This window comes from Schistocerca gregaria, chromosome 6 (genome assembly GCF_023897955.1).
Source record: "Schistocerca gregaria isolate iqSchGreg1 chromosome 6, iqSchGreg1.2, whole genome shotgun sequence".
In the NCBI taxonomy this organism is placed as follows: domain Eukaryota; kingdom Metazoa; phylum Arthropoda; class Insecta; order Orthoptera; family Acrididae; genus Schistocerca; species Schistocerca gregaria.
Genome location: NC_064925.1, coordinates 291654596 through 291675893, shown reverse-complemented (window position 1 = coordinate 291675893; position 21298 = coordinate 291654596). Strand labels below are relative to the sequence as shown.

Below are 21298 nucleotides of genomic sequence, written 5' to 3'. Positions count from 1 at the left end.
ATTTAAAATTTAGAGCGAAACATCACTTTGGCGCGTAATGTATGATGTAATTGAACTTCCTTACGGTTTAAAACTGGGTCCCAGGGTGGAAACTGGATCAGTGCGTTCGCCTTTCGCAGGCAGCGCTCTAACCAAATGTGCATCCAGACACCTCTACTCATTATGGACGCCGATCGTTACACAACTTACCCAAAATCAGTACAAAGAACCTAACTTTTTGGTACACAAAAAATCTTCTCCAGCTATTTCTAGAATTAATCATGTGAAACAATCATTGCGTACGCCTTAACATAAAAGGGTAAAAATCAATAACAATTTTCAATCGTTCTGCTCATGAGACTTAAATGCAAACGTTTTGTGGGCAGTAATCAGAATCTGAGTCAGTCGTCTACTTTGTGTTCAACTCATTTGTAGTGATGCAAGGGTGTAAAATTCTGAATGCAGAGAAGCTAATGAGTCTCGTAATGTATGAGGTCCAACCTTGTTTTTACACGCGGAAACTGAAAAGTAATTTGGTACGCACGACCTTTCTTTGGGCGTATCAAGCAGCAACATCTCACTTTTACGGGTACATACAGGTACGATGCTACCACACTGCTATCTCAAATACTGTCGATTTTAGATAGTCTGATAATCTGAAGATGAGTGAGCCGGTTACGTTTTCCGCGCAGATAAAATTTCTGCTATCATATTATAGCGGTATATGTACGCTGCATATCATTGCTTCAAATTCATTCAACGTCGAAAAGAGCCGCAACAGCAGCACCTACCGAACTGTGAAATAGTTTCACTGTCTTAATCACAAAAGTAGATGTAAGATACGATGTTTACGTCACGTTTGCTCCAAACAAAATAAACGAAAGAGCGTGCTTGGAAAAGAAGGGGACGAAAAACTGTTTTTGCCGTATCAATATACACTCGTCATTCAATTCACAAACAGGTAACTTGCTGGTCTGCCACTAATTTGTTGTGGTTGCTAGTTACCTTGTTAAACTACGAGCGAAATATGAAGAAACCAAAATTTGTATCGGCATTTTGATTGAAAAATGTACAATATATTTACCCTTATGATGGCGAAGTTATCCTTATTCCGTTGGTTCAAGTCGTCGACTTTATCCTCATCCGAACTCATTGTTGGCACATTGTTAAACACCGAGCATCACAAACACACAAAACTCCGGAGCAAAACTAAGTTTTCACACAGACGAAGTCTGCTTATCACGCTGTTATGCGTGGTAAAACACTTTTTTTCCACTTGCGATGCTTCACATAGAACAACGTACGGCACTAACGGACAAAACAATACTAAATCCGACCATTTGTTTTCCGTCGGAACCGATAGTGGCAGCAGACTACACATACCCGCGCATGCGCCCGGTATCTGTGACAGCTTAGTTCGACCAATCAGACGGAGCTACGGCCAGCATGGAGGGGGGGGTGTCATGGTACCTGGAACGTCCTACCAACGACTCTGACGCGTGTGTCGCTACATACGCGGAGTCGGTGTTGCCATGGTAACGCCGCATACGCCTTGAGAGTATTTTTTTCAGATAATGGTTGAGCCATTTTGTATCGCTTTATTTAGCAATAAGTGAACATGATTAATCTATGTGATTTGACAGTGACACAGGAATAACAAACAAGTAATTCCCCTTTAAGTTAGTCCCAACTTTGGTTACGGACTCCCGAAGGTGCTTCTCGCTATTCAGTTTTTTAGGTATTTAGGAGCTTCTGTGTGGTTTACAATGCTAATGGAAAAATACTGTACTGTATGCACTTCTCAGAATAGTTGGGTGCAGCTGTAAATTTCAAACGTCATTGTGCATCCGTTATTCAAAACCATTTTTGCTGCAGTGTTTCTGCTTTGTCGCCGAACCTAAAACTTGGTCTCTCTAAGAAAAAATAACGAACCTGATACATATGCGAGAAGAGGACATAAATGTTAACGGCTGATTCTGGGCGCTGAGTATAAGAAGTGAATATATTAATGGCCCCACAAACTTCCCAAAGGCTTTAAGAAGAATGAAACTGAGGATAACAACTAATATCATGTAAACTGGGATACATTACTGTACACACTAAAAAAATATCAGACAACAAATCAACAAAAATTTTTTAGAATTAACATTTGAAAACCTTGACTCATGCTGTCCCAAATACTGCAAAAAGAGCTAAACCACTGTAATAAACCACAGAAACTGAGGAACTTGTACACCCTACACCTAAGAGGAAATGTGGGTGTGCACCATGACAAACAGCATCAAGTGGGAAAAAAAGACTAAAAAATGTATAGCAGCACTTACTCCATAAGAACTGTGTAAATACCATTTCAAAGGGCTCAATACTATGACAGTCCCTGGCCTTTATATGAGCAGTGGCTTCCTCAGTGTTAAAGAGACTATAATTAATGTCAAGGCATGAACACAACACAGTAAAATCAACCGATTTACCCTACGGTGGGCTAGCAACGCCGTGGCCCCCGATTTTACAAGACTTCTAAAAAATACATATTCCGTTTCCTACAACACATTTAAAATTGCTTTCGCGTAGTGGTTTAAGAAAAAGAGATGCTTTTTGTAACTGGATATCCTCCTCTCCCATTACTTTTCCTCAACATTAGTAGTCAATACCAGTAATATTTTTCGAATTTTGGGCCAGCCAATATCACCTCAGCTGTTTTCCGAAAAAATTTGTATAATTTTATATAAAATACATTGTATTCCAAGCTAAAATTTATGAATAGTAATTATTATTTTGGATATTACAATCAATAGATACTAGTTCTGAATGCACAGTTGATTTTTTTAAAGATCAATTTGAAATTACGAATTATTTGGCACACTTAAAATTTCTATTTTTAATTACACAGTCTAGGCCTAATGCTGTTTATTATTAAGTTTATTTCTGGATTCATTTATGAAATACAAATCGAAAGTAATAGAAATTAATTTGTCAAGAAAAGTTGTAAACCCTTTGGAATATTATTATTACTGCAGAGTGAGTTAGTAGTAAGCATGCTTCAAATGTGATTGGGCGTATTTTTGTATTTTGGGTGAACAATGTAATTTCAGCTTTTTTAATGTGAAAATTCAGAAGACTGTGTGATATACTAAAATGTGACGAAATAAAATAAGAACATAAATTCTGCATCAACTATCTTCCAAATTATTTAGATCAATTCAACCATGAAGTCCTACAATGTGAGAATTTCAGCTTCAAGATGGAGACACCTAGACAAGAAGAACTGGAGCCAACTCTACAAGAAAAGACAAGTAAACTAAAAAGTTTATCTCATATCTTCAGAAAAGACTTTGCTCGTAGTGGACAATAGCTGCAAGTAGGAAGGGGGGGGGGGTTAGGTTACAAGTGTGGGTGTTGTCTGTGATTAATTGATTAATAATGAGGTTTTGTCTGTTGCAGAAAGTGCTCTATTTTATTAATTTTTGAAAATTATGTACGAATAAACTTTTGATCACTGCCCAATGCAGCAAATCATACCAACAGTGACAATGTACTACCAATAATGACAGAATGGATTGAATGAAAGTGAAGAGGACTTAACAACTACAACCAAGGTCATCAAAAAGGAAATATATGTGCAAACTATTGGTGAAGTTAATTTGTTTGTGGACTCGTGTGCTTGTTAACAAAATGAATAGGAAAGCTGTAGGATCCAGTTAGGCCATGTTTGAGCTGAGTGAGATCGTAGTCAGTAAAGAAACAGCAAAAAATGATATTTTGCAGTTAATTTTCGCAAAACTAGAGGAAATGACGACAGATAACAATAACAAATTTAGGGCAGTTAATGATTAGTTAACTGAATTATTAACTGAAAACAATAGCAAAATGGAAAATGTACAAGATCAGATAGATCAGTTTAGTAATCGAGCTTCAGAGTTTAAAAAAATGGTTTGTCAAAGAGGTTAAAAAGTGTGAATGAAAAAGATGATATTTTAGAAAATAAATTTATTGTTTTAGAAAAGGAGTTTGGTGCTAATTACAAACCAGAATGTGAGAGTAGTTAGAATTTTGATGTATATACTAATTATTTCTTCTATTGGTTGTAAAAACAGTGTTGTTGATGTATGTAAATCATGTGATGATGGTAATGGATCTGAAGTAGGTGGTATTTCTGATGTAGATGTGAAAAAGAACTGTGGAGTAACTGAGGTTGTTAAGTCTGAGACTAGTGGCTGGCTTACTGTAAATGAATGTAGGTGAGGTAAGTGACTTTGATGGAAATGAGACTTGTATTGTCAGTGATGTTGTTGTTGAAGTAATTTTGGAGGAATATAATGATCAGGTATTCGTGTGAGTTTCAGAGTTATTTGTAAATGATGTTGACAATACAGGTAAGATAAGTGATATATTTGATGTAAGTGCAGGTCATGAAATACCAGTCCACTCAAAATAGTTTTACATTAATGTCATGCAGAGTACAGATCCAAACGGTAAAGGTGAGGTATCTGTAAACCTGGAGAATAAAGGTGAAAACTTTTTGAAGTTTGTTTGGAATCAGGTTGATGATAACAGATGAATGTGCAGTCTGGAATAAGATATCTTTGGTCACTCAGAATTTGTACCCACATTGGTGGAATGAAGTGAAAGAGGATCTAAGCAGGAAGTGTAATTTTGACAGTATTGTGCTTTGTGTTCATTCTGTAATAAGTGATGTTAGTTGTGCCATGGAATCTATTCATTATGTTCAATCTTTGCCTGACAACATGAGTCATCAAAGTAATGTTAAATGATACATGTAAAGTTGATAAAACCTTGTGAAGACTGTGTGGATGTGGCATTTGATGAATTTGAAAGTGATCTTTTGCATGAAGTGTCTGACAACAGAGAGTATGGTTCAGATTTTGAGTGTCCTTACATTAAAATTAAGACTGACCAGTGGGAAAGTAAGTGTTTGATTGATACAGGTAATCCGATTTGTGGTATATCTGAACAATTTTGGGACAAGATCAAGCATAGTAAGATTTTTGTGAAAATGCCCATTGTAGGTGTAAAGATAAGAGGAGCTACTGGTAATCAAAGCAAATTGGCAAAATCTCGGGTACTGCTAACTTTTAGTATAGAAGACAACACCTTTGAACATTGATGCTTAGTGATCCCTAGTCTGGAACAAAATGTACACTACATTTGCAGGTTCATTCAAATTCTGTTATGTAATAGATATGTGCTTTAGAATTTAATACATATATGTCATATGACTAAAGGAGTAGATTCTTTTACAATTTTGAAATGGGACAATGTCATTAAATATCTAGCAATAAAATTCTTATCTTAGACTGCTATTAGTGTTAAATATTATTATTATTATTATTATGATTCCCGTAGATTCTGCAGAGAATAATTAAAATTAATTGTCATGAACTCTTTTGGGTAAAGTGATGGGTATTGTGGTAAATTGAAGACTCGTTTTATTCGTATGTACTGTAAATATTAGGAATAGTTTTTTAAAGTTTTATATGTGAACATTTTTTAATCCACTCTGATGTGAACCCTGTATACTTATTTTTTTCACTATAGATAGGAAAACATATGCCGTGTGTTGTGAGGGAGGTACTGAACAGCATACTTAGTACTCTAAAGTCCATGTGGTCTAACACACTGCTTTCTGAGTAGGAAGGCACGCCGATCCATGGCACGAATCTGCCCGGCAGATTAGCGTCGAGGTCCGGTGTGCTGGCCAACCTGTGGATGGTTTTTAAGGTGGTTTTCCATCTACCTCAGCGAATGCGGGCTCGTTCCCCTTATTCCGCCTCAGTTACACTATGACGGCGATTGCTGCGCAAACACTGTCTCCACATAAGCATACACAATATTTACTCTACCATGCAAACATTTGGGATTACACTCGTATGGTATGAGGCGTTCCTGGGGGGAAGATGGGCGGGCCGTGGGGGCCGAGCCGCACTATAACCCTGGGTTCAGTGTGGGGTGGCAGAGAGCAGATGGGTGAATGGACTGCTGTGGTATGTTGTGGGGTTGTGAACCACTGAGGACTATGGCGGGACGAAGACTCTCCGTCGTTTCTAGGTCCCCGCTTTTAATACACAATACTACACTAAACAGTGTTTCACGATTTGATGTGAAAATCTAGACAGCAAGTTACCTATCAGTTGGAGTGTGAAATGAGAATCTAGGGAGGAAACTGAAAGATATGGATGGATACACTCCTTTATGGCTGCACTCTTGATGGCCCAGTAGACTTAGAAGAGATCATAGGTGCTGGGTAATGTACTCAAGCATCTGTCAACAACATCAGTCTTGTGACAAATTCGTTAATTGCAAGCCAAGAAATTATCCTATATGAAAAATTTGTGGAACTATTTGTTTAGAGAAGTAACCACTGCTGCAGACAATGTTATTCCACACAACTGTATGTTTTTTCAAGTAGGAGGATTAACTTCCCGGTACGTAATGTAACTTCAAATAATGCTGTGGAAGGTTGACGTTCTGTGACTGATGATTTGTTATATTCAACACAGAAATGCGAAAGATTAGAAAGTTCGAGAGTACATTCTATGAACCATGTAGTAAATAATTATCAGAATCTATAAAATTAGGCACTGTTAGGTTAGTAATCTCACATTTCAATGAATTTTCTTATCTCAACACTTAATATGTATTTTTTTTATCAACTTTAAATAAATCTTCTAGTCTTCCATGTATGAAAAGTGTGAAAGACATTTAGGCTGGTTAAAAATTGAGTACAGACTGAATAACAGGATGTATACATTTCTGATTTCATACACTGATTTTGGTCCTCAAGCTACTCAATTATGTCATCATTCGAAGCTATTTATGACTGATTACCTGTATTTATCCTCAGTACAGCATTATTGTATTTCATTGGAACTTGAATTGTGTGCAAACTCGTGCGTAACTCTGTTTTCGGAACCCCTGGTCATCACGACACTGTGAGTGTGGGCGCACAACTATTGATTGAAGCTAGATGCTTCCTATAATTATTCTTTACATGTGATTGAGCTTACTAATGTATGATTATCAACTTTATTACTATTGTTATGTCAAAACATAGGCTTGAATTTTTAATTTCATTATTTTCTCCTTTCATGAGTCAGCATATCATTCCATAGTCTGGTTTATGTGGCTCATTGATTTTGTGCTGTACTCATACTTGCGACTGAGTATATCTTTCTGGTCTGTACCAGTCACAGAGTTTTTTTGAGTTGGCTCACATGTCGTACACTTAGGCTCTGAATGTTGTCCTCTCTCTTTTGATTATTTTAAAGGTGTGACTGTAGATGCAGACTTGCAATTTGTAATTCTAATAATTTACATTGCCTCTGCCCTTATTTCTATCGTTTAGTGTTGTAATGTTGTAGTTTTGACTTTGTATCATTTATCCTGAGACAGAATGTTCTACAGATATGAAAATCTGAGTGTCACATCCTCTTATGCTTTTAGATAACTTGTATACTAGATATTTTTCTCATGTTTTCTGTATCAGATACTTCTATACATCTGTATTCTATCTTTTGGCATCATTTTCTATAGTGTTTGGCAAGCCTTACAGCAGGTCACAAAATATTGTAAACAGATTGTTTCCATATTATGTGAGGGGGATATTGTAATGGGACATCCTCCTCTAGCATTAATTTTCCTCAACAGTAGTAGTCGATACCAGTAGTATTTTTCGAATTTTCGACCAGTTAATATAAATCTCAGCTGTTTTCTGAAAAATTTTGTATAAAATTATACACAATATATTATATTTCAAGCTAAAATTATTATTTCGGTTGTTATAATCGATAAATACTAGTTCTGAATGTACAGCCAATTATGAATTATTTGCCACACTTAAAATTTCTTTTGTTAGTTATGCTATCTAATACCGTTTTTAAGTTTATTTCTGGATTGATTTATGAAATAATAATCAAAACTAATAGAAATTCTTTGTCAAGAAAAATTATAAATCCTTTGAAATATTATTATTACCACAGAGTGAGGTGGTAGTAAGCATGCCTCAGATTTGATTGGACATATTTTTGAATTTTGGTCGAACAAAGTAATTTTGGCTTTGTTAATGGGAAAATTCAAAATAATATGCGATATATTAGTGTGTGACAAAATACATTAACATAAAAACAAAAATTCTGCAGCAACAATATTCAAAATTATTTATAACAATGAAAACATCAATTATTGATAAAATTCCCCTTCAACCCTTCTGCCTACAGGGGAGCCACTGGCTCCTAAAGCTTGCCAGTTACAACAGTCTTATGTGTGTGTTCTGCTGCTGCTTGGTGAGTAGATTTTTTATCTATCCAATTCAAAATCATTTAGATCAATTCAACCACGAGGACCTAAAATGTGAGAATTTCAGTTTCAAGAATCAGACCCCTAGACAAAAAGAACTGGAGCCAACTCGACAAGGAAGGGAAGTAAACTATAAAGTTTATTGTAATCTTAATCTCCTCAAATCTTCAGGAAAGACTTTGCTCATTGTAGACAGTAGCTAAAACTAGGAAGGAGATGGGAGATTACATCCTTCATAACAATAAAACATATGAGGAACGAAATTTAAGAGACGAAGTTATGACTACTCACTGTAACACTAGAGAATACTTGAAAACACAAATAATACATATCAAATGGTTTGTCAACAAGTTTCTGCATATATAATTTTGACATTATATGCAACTCTGTATCATTCACGTAAATATTATGAAATTTTATGTACTCCTCTTAGCATTATGCAATAATATTTGCTGATATAATGATACAGGTACTAAAAGCTTGAAGAGCTACACGAAGACCAAGGATGGTGGTGCTATTGAAGTTGGGCATTTTTTAAATGTCTTCGGCTGATACTCTCAAAAAAATTAGTGTCCAGGCTGTATTGCAGGGACCAGTTCTCTGGGCCATGATGAAACAGAATTTACACAGTTAAATTTCATGCACTGGCTGTACCAGGATTTTTGCAACACACAGGGAACTATATTGCTGAAAGAAATAATTTACAAGAATTTCAACAATATAAAGTTGTCAATACTGAAGCTGTCAAATTCAAGTCAGGATGTTTTGAAGAACAAAACCACTTTTGTATGTATTGACGAAAGAGGACGTCCATGCAAAGTGAAGAAAACTTCAATAAGCTATCTTCTGCTTTCGAATTTTTGCTTGCAGCAATTATTGGTGCACAGACTATGTTATTTCATCTGAAAGTGTTGACTTTCAAGCACTTACAAACAAAAGTTAACAACTCTATACAGCTGCCTTCTACTTATGTTCTCCTGAGTGTGCGATATGAAAATTAATGAAGAGTGCTTGCAAATTAACTCACATGACATATACAGAACTTGAGTCAAACACGAATATAATTCTCATTTCTGATTTCTGTTTCCTGTATAGAAACACACTTGTCCTGTCTCAAGATCTAACACATTAAATACATGAAATAAGGCTGCATTCTCTCACTAGTGCCACATTCCTATCTCATTCCCTTGCTGCTTCTCCCTCCTTCCCTGCCTTTCAACTTCCTGTAACTTAAGTTTTTCTCACTCCTCCCTCACAACACAATATTTTACCCCACCTTAGATGCGGCACTGGAACAATGTAGCCAATTTAATTTTGTTTATGTGGGCTGTCAGCCACTCAACTATACTTTTACTCTTTCGAACAATGGAAAATCTGGGACTGAATAATGACAATATTACAAAAATGATAGTATGCTACGCACCATATAGTGGAGATGTAGAGTCGCAGACAGGCACAACGAAACACGTATGCTTTTGGCCAGAAGGCTGCAGCCTCAGCAGCCAGACATAATGTGTGTGTGTGTGTGTGTGTGTGTGTGTGTGTTTTTTTTTCCTATTTCAGATGGTGGCCCTCTGGCAGAAAGTTTACATGTTTAATAGACTTTTTGTTGTGCCTGTCTGCGACAACACCTTTTACTCTTTCCATTGTTTCTACATTAAGAGGGGAGTAGAAGTTGTGGTGGAAGTAGTAGTAGTAGTAGTAGTAGTAGTAGTAGTAGTTGTTGTTGTTGTTTTCAGTCAGAAGACTGATATGGTGCAACTCTCCACACTAGTGTATCCTGTGCAAGTCTCATCATCTCTGCATAACTACTTGAACCTGCTTAGTGTAGTCATGGCTTCATCTTCCTCTACAATTTTTACCCCCAGGTTCCCTGCATTACTTGTGCCACATATTTCTTTTCTCCACAATTCAATACAACACTTCTTCATTAGGTGTCCAGTCTACAATCTAAACTTCTGCATTCTCCTGTAGCACCATATTTCGAAGGTTCACTTTCTCTTCTTGTTTGAACTGTTTATTGCCCATGTTTCACTTCCGCAAAAGGATACATATCCAACAAATATCTTCAAAAAATACTTTGTAACATATAAATTTATATCTGAAGCTACAAATTTATCATTTTCAGACACGCTGTTATTGCTATTGACATTCTGCCTTTAAATCTCCTCTGATAGGACCATTGTCAGTTACCTGGGTGACTTTTCCGGACTCTCTCCATTTCCTAAAACTCACCAGTCCTTTTTCTTCCCCCTCTTCCTCTGCCTTCAACCTCTCTTTCAGAAGGAACCACTGCCCTGAAAGCTTGCACATCATCTTAACCTCTTTTCTCCTGCTGCCAGTTTGTGAGTAAATTTTCAATCAATCCAATTACATTATATTTTCAAACTGTGTGATCAAGATACAGAACCTCACAATACACTAATTATTGTGTTGTTCTTTGTCTTTATGATTTTTTCAGCAGATTAATGAGAGTTAGTGTACTATACAGCTGTGTCAAAACTTACAAGACATTTGTACATGTATGAAGGATTTTAAAAGCCACACTTATTCACAGGTACAAATATTCTTAACATTTAACTGATGTATATTTAGAAGAGATTTATAAAATATGTTTTTCTTGGCATAACTGAATATGGAGAGCAATAGTGGCAATAGGACAGTAATCTGAAAGAGAGAACAACTATTTGGACACACAAACTTGTGATGGTAGCATATGAGAAGCGTATTGGCCCCTGAGAAACAACACAAGGTGAGCAACAAATCTGTGTACAATGTTAACTTAACATGCTCACTGCTAACACAGAACTGAGATTCATGAAACAATTTGTAAACTGTATGGATAGAAATTGGCAAGCATGTAGTATGTTATCAAAAAATTCTCACAAGATATTCATTAATTGAGGGGAAGTATGATGAATGTCAGAATCAAAAACTGTTAAAGGACTCAAAAGTCAAATGATCCATACAAACAGATCCAAATTAGATGTTCTATCGCAACCCAACATCCGTGCTCCTCTCTCCCACTCACACACAAGTACATCATAAAAAGGAGCAAAATTACAGGAAAATGAATTAGATGATTTTCAGTTTGAACACAGCAAAAGAATTAAAAACGGTATTGGTAATATCGAAGACCAGTACCTTGGACAGTAGGCAGGCAGGGAAGCAGAGCAAATCAGATTTCTCAGAATTTGTGTACTTCCGAATAAAATACACTGCTAAATTCAATTCTGCGAGATATAAGTGAAATCAATGTAAAAAAATTTCTGCTGTGCATACTTCTATAATGTTCCAAGACTCTTTCAGTGTAGAGAAATGACTGTGTAATCCTTCATAAATGTAGACATACAGTTTCAAGAGATGTGGTTTTATTAATTTAGGTTCTGTTAAGAACTACTTATATGTAACAGTGTGTATACACATTAGTGGTCTGCAAGCTCATGACAAATTACCTCACCCGACACTGGTGAAGTTACAAAAGATTTTAGTTTCACTAACTCGCAGAAATTAGACGTCAAACAACAAAGTCAACTCCTCACTGATCTTATTTACATCAATGCTCTGGCATTGAAAGGATGTCACTTCTACCTGTTCTTACCACTTTACCTCTGTATCACAGAACAGATAATATCTGTTACACAAAACTTACATAAGCAAATGTAATGAATGTGGAGTGATTCCATTATACTTAATAATTAGACAGGCATCAACTGAGGTCAATATAAAGGATTCTCTTAAAATTTTCAACAAATATTAGAACTTTTGTTTCTTTCAAAACTTACCTGGGCAGTATCTCTATTTTCCTTCTAGTTCGCAGTCTTAATGATATGCCTCTTAGAAGGTTAGTTTAAAAACAATTCGTATCAGACAATACATTACATTAGACTGTATTATAATATTGAACTTTTATGCTGAAAGTATCAGGAGAAAGAAAACTGGCGTTCTACGGATCGGAGCGTGGAATGTCAGATCCCTTAATCGGGCAGGTAGGTTAGAAAATTTAAAAAGGGAAATGGATAGGTTAAAGTTAGATATAGTGGGAAATAGTGAAGTACGGTGGCAGGAGGAACAAGACTTTTGGTCAGGTGAATACAGGGTTATAAATACAAAATCAAATAGGGGTAATGCAGGAGTAGGTTTAATAATAAATAGGAAAATAGGAATGCGGGTAAGCTACTACAAACAGCATAGTGAACGCATTATTGTGGCCAAGATAGATACGAAGCCCACACCTACTACAGTAGTACAAGTTTATATGCAAACTAGCTCTGCAGATGATGAAGAAATTGATGAAATGTATGATGAGATAAAAGAAATTACTCAGGTAGTGAAGGGAGATGAAAATTTAATAGTCATGGGTGACTGGAATTCGTCAGTAGGAAAAGGGAGAGAAGGAAACATATTAGGTGATTATGGATTGGGGCTAAGAAATGAAAGAGGAAGCCGTCTAGTAGAATTTTCCACAGAGCATAACTTAATCATAGCTAACACTTGGTTCAAGAATCATAAAAGAAGGTTGTATACATGGAAGACTCCTGGAGATACTAAAAGGTATCAGACTCTGACCACAATCTATTGGTTATGACCTGTAGGTTAAAACTGAAGAAACTGCAAAAAGGTGGGAATTTAAGGACATGGAATCTGGATAAGCTGAACGAACCAGAGGTTGTACAGGGTTTCAGGGATAGCATAAGGGAACAATTGACAGGAATGGGGGAAAGAAACACAGTAGAAGAAGAATGGGTAGCTTTGAGGGATGAAGTAGTGAAGGCAGCAGAGGATCAAGTAGGTAAAAAGACGAGGGCTAGTAGAAATCCTTGGGTAACAGAAGAAATATTGAATTTAATTGATGACAGGAGAAAATATAAAAATGCAGTAAATGAAGCAGACAAAAAGGAATACAAATGTCTCAAAAATTGACAGGAAGTGCAAAATGGCTAAGCAGGGATGGCAAGAGGACAAATGTAAGGATGTAGACGCTTATCTCACTAGGGGTAAGATAGATACTGCCTACAGGAAAATTAAAGAGACCTTTGGAGAGAAGAGAACCACATGTATGAATATCAAGAGCTCAAATGGCAACCCAGTTCCAAGCAAAGAAGGGAAGGCAGAAAGGTGGAAGGAGTATATAGAAGGTTTATACAAGGGCGATGTACTTGATGACAATATTATGGAAATGGAAGAGGATGTAGATGAAGACGAAATGGGAGATAAGATACTGCGTGAAGAGTTTGACAGAGCACTGAAAGACCTGAGTTGAAACAAGGCCCCCGGAGTAGACAACATTCCATTAGAACTACTGACGGCCTTTGGAGAGCCAGTCATGACAAAACTCTACCAGCTGGTGAGCAAGAAGTATGAGACAGGCGAAATACCCTCAGACTTCAAGAAGAACATAATAATTCCAATCTCAAAGAAAGCAGGTGTTGTCAGATGTGAAAATTACCGAACTATCAGTTTAATAAGTTACAGCTGCAAAATACTAACGCGAATTCTTTACAGACGAATGGAAAAACTGGCAGATGTGGACCTCGGGGAGGATCAGTTTGGATTACATAGAAATGTTGGAACACGTAAGGCAATACTGACCTTACGACTTACCTTAGAAGAAAGATTAAGAAAAGGCAAACATACGTTTCTAGCATTTGTAGACTTAGAGAAAGCTTTTGACAATGTTGACTGGAATACTCTCTTTCAAATTCTGAAGGTGGCAGGGGTAAAATACAGAGAGCGAAAGGCTATTTACAATTTGTACAGAAACCAGATGGCAGTTATAAGAGTCGAGGGGCATGAAAGGGAAGCAGTGGTTGGGAAAGGAGTAAGACAGGGTTGTAGCCTCTCCCCGATGTTATTCAATCTGTATATTGAGCAAGCAGTAAAGGAAACAAAAGAAAAATTTGGAGTAGGTATTATAATTCATGGAGAAAAAGTAAAAACTTTGAGGTTCGCCAATGACATTGTAATTCTGTCAGAGACGGCAAAGGACTTGGAAGAGCAGTTGAACGGAATGGACAGTGTCTTGAAAGGAGGATATAAGATGAACATCAACAAAAGCAAAACGAGGATAATGGAATGTAGTCAAATTAAATCGGGTGATGCTGAGGGAATTAGATTAGGAAATGAGACACTTAAAGTAGTAAAGGAGTTTTGCTATTTAGGAAGTAAAATAAATGATGATGGTAGAAGTAGAGAGGATATAAAATGTAGACTGGCAATGGCAAGGAAAACGTTTCTGAAAAGGAGAAATTTGTTAACATCGAATATAGATTTATGTATCAGGAAGTCGTTTCTGAAAGTATTTGTTTGGAGTGTAGCCATGTATGGAAGTGAAACATGGACGATAACTAGTTTGGACAAGAAGCGAATAGAAGCTTTCGAATTGTGGTGCTACAGAAGAATGCTGAAGATAAGGTGGATAGATCACGTAACTAATGAGGAGGTATTGAATAGGATTGGGGAGAAGAGAAGTTTGTGGCACAACTTGACTAGAAGAAGGGATCGGTTAGTAGGACATGTTTTGAGGCATCAAGGGATCTCAAATTCAGCATTGGAGGGCAGCGTGGAGGTTAAAAATCGTAGAGGGAGACCAAGAGATGAATACACTAAGCAGATTCAGAAGAATGTAGGTTGCAGTAGGTACTGGGAGATGAAGAAGCGTGCACAGGATAGAGTAGCATGGAGAGCTGCATCAAACAAGTCTCAGGACTGAAGACAACAACAACAACAACAACAACAACATGCTGAAAGTGTGACAAGGACCTGAAAGCCACCACTCTCAAATCCTGTGTGACCCTTGTATATTACCTCATTTCATATGATAGCGTCAGGAGTGGTGTGTGTGTGTGTGTGTGTGTGTGTGTGTGTGTGTGTGTGTTTTAGTCCGGTCCGAGTGAAAATATGAAAACATTGTCTGACAGTGAACTGTAAGTTTTAAATTTTGTTTAAGTGACTACCACTAATTGCTGTAACTATACTGTCAGTGGTATGCATATCTACACTTTTCATTGTTTACATTCCAACCAAGACTTCCCAGTACCGTATCAGTGACTGCATTTTCTTCTCCAAACCATAATAATAAAATTATAAATTCAGTGTTGCACAAATGTTCTACTCTAAGATTGTCTGAAGGATGGATGGATGGATGGAAGTATGAATGGATTAATCAAATAACTATACGGCTACAAGAGTAGTAAGAAGACGGACAAAACATTTTCAAGATACATGTACAGTAATGACATTGGATCATCCTCATTCTCGCTCTACTCCTAGAAACCACAATCTGTGACAGGTAAAAGAAATGATTAAGAATGAAGGGAATATTTCTTTAAGGTAATTTCTGACTTCCCTTTAACACAATGTCTCGTTTCTTTGAAAAATTGCCTCCAAAATTCAGATGTGTCTTATACCCTACATTAATTTAAAAATGCCCAGTCATTGATTTAAAATTCCCACAAGGCTTAAAAATACCCATGTATTCGATGTGGCATGGAAGCTATCTCTATTTGGCAACATTGGAGTCAACTGGCAGCAGCAGTACACCGACGCGAGGAACATTAGTTGTGGTGATTCACAAGCTTGCTGACACTGTCTTCCTCCCACCCTGCCATCACAAACCCAGAACACTGTCAAGCCTATGATGTATCATTGCAGTATATGGTGCCAGTGAACTTGAAATGGAAGTGATTTGTGTTATCGGTGACAGTACAATATTTCTGTAAGTAGCTAGTTTCATAAAGGAAAATAATAAAAGGTGTTCATATGATGCAGTTTATAAGTTGATAGTAATAGCAAATGCAGAAGAACATGGAAACAGAGCAACCAAACGGCATTTTGGTCCTCCACCAACAGAAGAACCCATTTGTGATTGACTGGCTAGTAAAGAAAAACTGAAAAAAATGAGGGAGACTAAATGTGCGAACAGAGGACTGAATGCAAAATGCCCAAATCTAGAAGATGATGTAAAATTAAAATGACTGCAGCCCTAGGTCATGAAAATGATGTCTCTTTGATCTGGGTTTTGGCCACTTCCAAGAGTGCCTTCATCAGAAATATGAAGGTATAACGCTTTCGGCACAAAATATTAAAATAGAAAATATAGAGGCAGGCCACTAAAGGCTGCACCACATGCCAAGCTGCAGTAGCATCAGACTGAGGTGTCTGCATTGGCAATTCCGGGCAGGTGAACGTTACACCGAAAACGCCATCTAGTAGCCGCAAATACAAAGGGCTACTTAACATTCCAAATATAGACAGGTGAAATGTGTAATACATGAAGAGGCAATATTTTATGTAACAGCAGCAGACATAGTAACAATTTGTCTACATAAGAACTTAGAAGTACAGTTTAAAGGCTGAAAAGCGCTGTTACATAATTACAAAGGGAGCTGAATAAATTAGTGAATAGAAAAACGGTATAACATGAAATGTAGTTAATATAAACCATTTAAGGAGCAAACAGTTATGAATCGACTTCGATAGAAGAAATATTTTGGTAACTGCATGAGAAAATACGAAATCAAACATGAAGTAATGGCTTTATACCATTAAAGAAGCTTTGATTACGTAATTGTAGCTTCTCATTAAGAATGAGTCCACCATTTCAAGCAAGATCTTTAAAAATTTCTAATTCTTTGAGGACATCTAATCTACGCCCTGTCTTCTCAGTATGCAAAATGTTGATATCATGAACAGCTTCAGGAGCGCGGCCTGTAATCAAAAGGTGGTCAGCAAAAGACAAATTTTGTGTGTTAGTATCATTTTTTATTTAAAGGTTTTCTTTGTATCTGACTGTAAAGGCACATCTGTTTGTCCTATGTAGTAAGAAGAGCAGGCGTCGCGAAGAATCTTAGACACACCAGAGTTTTTCAAAGGGGAATTAGTCTATGGCAGGTCTGTATTCGTTATTAACTGCTATCATTTTGATTATATTAATTTCTTCCTCAAATTTTTCTTTCAGGAGTGGAACAGAAGTAGCTCTGTGAATAGCAACGTGAAAGAAAGCATTGTTATGACATTGTGCATGCTTAGAAGATGCAGGTACGATCTGATTGGTATAAGTTTCTTTACGAAAACATTAAATGAGATTTTATTTTCTTCTCCTGTACACGTCAAATCAAGAAAATTCAATTGATGGGCCTAGTTTTCGAGTTTGCTGCGAAGAATATGAAGGATACCAGCTATTTCCCATAGCGAGACCGTTGGGTTGCTCAAACAATTGTTCACTAAATTCAAAATAGTTGTATTTGACTACAACTGTAATTAGATTCATAAAGTCAGTGATTTGTTGCTCTGAAAGTTGCTTTTTGAAATGATGTAAAATTTTTTTCCATGACTGTAAGTGTTTCTTATAAGGGAACGTTTGTATTTTAGATTTTTGACGTCTAGTGAAAACAACTTGGTATCTGGGCTGCATTCTAAATCTTTTATGTAATGGGCTAAGGTGTGACTACTAGGGACAGAGTAATTGTTCTCGAAAATGAACGATTTTTTCAGAGTTTTATGAAGAAATTTGGCTAAATCATGGTACATGCTATTCTTACTATTAAAAATCGGGCATATTGTATGGTTAGGTTTGTGAATTCTGAATTGAGAACAAAGTTTTGGGGGTGGAGGGTTCATGCTGATAAGCATTATCTGATGGAAAGGTCTGATTAAAAATTTTGTGTCACTGATAGCTGACCCGACTTCTTTTTGTAATTACGGAGTCGTAAACTCACGCAGTTCTGAAATATTATTTTCATTAAAAAATCTATTGTTTTTTAATGACAATAGTATTTTGGAACTGCACGAGGATCCGAGTCCAAAATTACAGAAAGAGGTCAGGTCAGCTACCAGTGACATACCAAACCTTACTTTGCTTTCTTTCCACAAGGAATGATTCCAGTAACTGGTCTTTCTAGTCCATTCCCACCATGTTCTGGTTGTAGTCAGAAACAGAGTGGTATCTGGGTCATTTGTACCTCTCCCCCTTTTACTCTTCTTTGCACATCTACTGTTGATGCACTATGCTTTGTTGCCAACACTGTAACTTCTCTTTTATACTACAATTTCAGAGCCACCAATTTCCCCTTTTGTGTACCAATGATCTGGCCTTTCTGTAACTTCCTATTTACAATATGTGGCATTCTTTCCCTAGAAGTTTTAACTGTTCCTACTGAATCAGTATTCCTGTCCACAAGTCTTTGGAACAAGTCAGGACTTGAATAGTAATTGTCCATCTACACACACCTACCTACATCCAGCCAATTTCCATACAAATTTAACACCATCTTTGTGATCATCAACTTTTGTTACTTGACAATTAAGATCAGTATCTCTTACAGTGCACAAATAAAGTTCCATAAATACCCACTCTTGTCACACAGTTTTAAAAATTTCATCCCAAACTGTGATGCTTTCACAGGTATTACTGCTTCCAACAGTGTCTCCCTTTCTACAGCAACAAGGATTCGTCGACACTTTTGTTATGTTCTGGCTCATAAGCTCTCTGAAATCTTGCTTTCAAATGCTTTATCATAGGCATAATTTCATAAATGGTTTTACTGCCACATACATTTTGGTGTTCTGTGTTGTCAGCAAAATGTAGAAATCTTTTCAGGAGATGAAATCTCTCTTCACTCATAACATTAGGGAAGATGGGCATTTCTAGCATGTTCCTTCTGGTAAAATACATTTTAGTTGATCTTTTACATAGAATTCCCATCAATAAAAATAGAGCTAAAAGAACTCTGACTTCATCAGAATCAGTTGGAAACCTCTTTACAAATCACGATTTCTTCAGAGAAAGTATTTTTTCACTTTCCTCATGTAAAAAAATTGCCACATATTTGTTTCTTTCACAATCATTTCTATTATTTCATTGTCAAAGAACAATTCATAATAAGCTAATGGCTCTGTATTGACAGGATTTTGGAGTTTCAGCCTACCTTCAGCAATACTCGATGTAAATACCTTAGGTGCAGAAATAGTGTCACATTCCTTCCAGTCAGGAGAGACTGCATCCTGCACAGTAGAATCATCATCTGAAGAATCATCAGAAGACAATGAAAACTCGTATTCCTCAATTTCACTCTCCATAGAAAGTTGCAGAACTTCATCTTCCGTCAGCCCAGCCACTGCGCGTGACCTACTGAGAATCGTCACACACAAAGACAAACATTCGTAACCCACATGAATCAGAAATGCTAACTCCCGAACTCCGTCAACATGAAGCTAAGGAACATACAGCACTGCCATTTAGCAGCCGTGATTCACGCTGCATCGGCCGAGAGGATAAACGAATAAAAAAAGCGCGGACGACATATGACATCACACATGCTGGATGAGCAGTCGGCAGTGGATGGCATATGCTGTCACACAAGCTTGAGGGGTTAGAATGCCTAGCTCAACGTAGGCATAAATACCGGACTCATTCCACACAGGAATCAGTATCAGACAGCACTGGAAGAAGACTGCGAGTCATGCAATTGAAATATCGTGCAGGAAAGACGCGAATAACTGGCAGTAACCCGCTTAATCAAGAAAACTAAAATATCTTGGCAAATGTCATAAGAGCCTGAAGAAAAGATGTTATCTTACCCTCGCTTTATTATTCAACATCGAAAGAAAGCCTTTGTTGAACTAAGCCAAACAGCAAATATGGATGAAACTCCTCTGACATTTGATGTGCCAAGTGATGGAACTGTTGGCATGAAAGGTTCTAAAATTGTAATTATAAAAACAAGTGGACATGAAAAAATTCAGTACACTGTTGTCCTTTCCATTTGTGCTCATGGTACTAAACTTAATCCAATGATGTTTTTCAAGTGCAAAACAATGCCAAAACCACCTGAAAAACCACCAGGTCGTGTTCACTTACATGACTAGGGTGGGATGGATGAAGCTGGAATGAAATTAGGATTAACATAGAAGGGGAGAGAAGCTAAGTGCTGTATTGAAGAAGAGTTCTCTTCTTGTGCTAGATCAGTTCAGAAGTCATTTGAAAAATTCTGTGAAAGAGAAATTGAGACTGGGAAATATAGAGCATGCTGTTATTCCAGGGACTTAGTTCACAAGTGCAATCTCTTGAAGTCTTGATAAACAAACCATTTAAAGTGCATATGAGAGACAAATCTAACAAATGTACGACAGATAAAACCCAACATGAATTCACACCGAAGGGAGCTTTCAAATGACCCACAATCAAGTGTGTGAGTGGATGAAACTGTTGCAGTCTCGAGTGAGAGAAGACATTACTGCCAAATCTTTCAAGAAGTGCAGTGTAAGTAATGCTCTCGGTGGCAGTGAAGACGATCTTATGTATGAAGAGGACAACTATGACGAAGAGGAGGAGGAGGAGGAGGAGGAGGAAGAAGAAGATTCAGATGACAATTTTCAGAGATTTTAAAAGCCTGTTCAGTTTTATAAACAAAATTTTTTTAGTCTGGCTTTACAATCTAATAATAAAAATGGGAGACTTCTTTTTTAATTGCTTCAAATTAAGGTGCGGCGTAGTTGACAGAATACAGTAGTACACAGAGATTTCTATGAGTATGTGGAGGGAGAGAGAGAGAGAGAGAGAGAGAGAGAGAGAGAGAGAGAGTGAGAGAGAGAGAGAGAGAGAGAGAGAGAGAGAGAGAGAGAGAGTGTGTGTGTGTGTGTGTGTGTGTGTGTGTTTTCTTTTTCAAGTGGCATGCTTGTTAACTGATGATAAAAGGTCATTATGGTTGCGAAAAAGAACTGTGTCTTTCTTTTTACAGTCCACATCCTTTGGTTTAATCTAGTACATTTATACTATATTATTATTACACTCCTGGAAATTGAAATAAGAACACCGTGAATTCATTGTCCTAGGAAGGGGAAACTTTATTGACACATTCCTGGGGTCAGATACATCACATGATCACACTGACAGAACCACAGGCACATAGACACAGGCAACAGAGCATGCACAATGTCGGCACTAGTACAGTGTATATCCACCTTTCGCAGCAATGCAGGCTGCTGTTCTCCCATGGAGACGATC

General features: G+C 37.1%; 1 protein-coding gene across 1 annotated transcript in view; it reads right to left on the bottom strand.

The window, feature by feature from the left end:
- Positions 1-1432, bottom strand: part of LOC126277966 (rhophilin-2) — a 1086271-nt gene extending 1084839 nt beyond the window's left edge. The window contains exon 1 of the mRNA XM_049977616.1: positions 1064-1432. Coding sequence (XP_049833573.1) covers positions 1064-1132 — 69 coding nt within the window. The 5' untranslated portion in view covers positions 1133-1432. The remainder of the gene's footprint in view (positions 1-1063) is intronic.
- Between the last annotated feature and the right edge of the window lie 19866 nt (positions 1433-21298).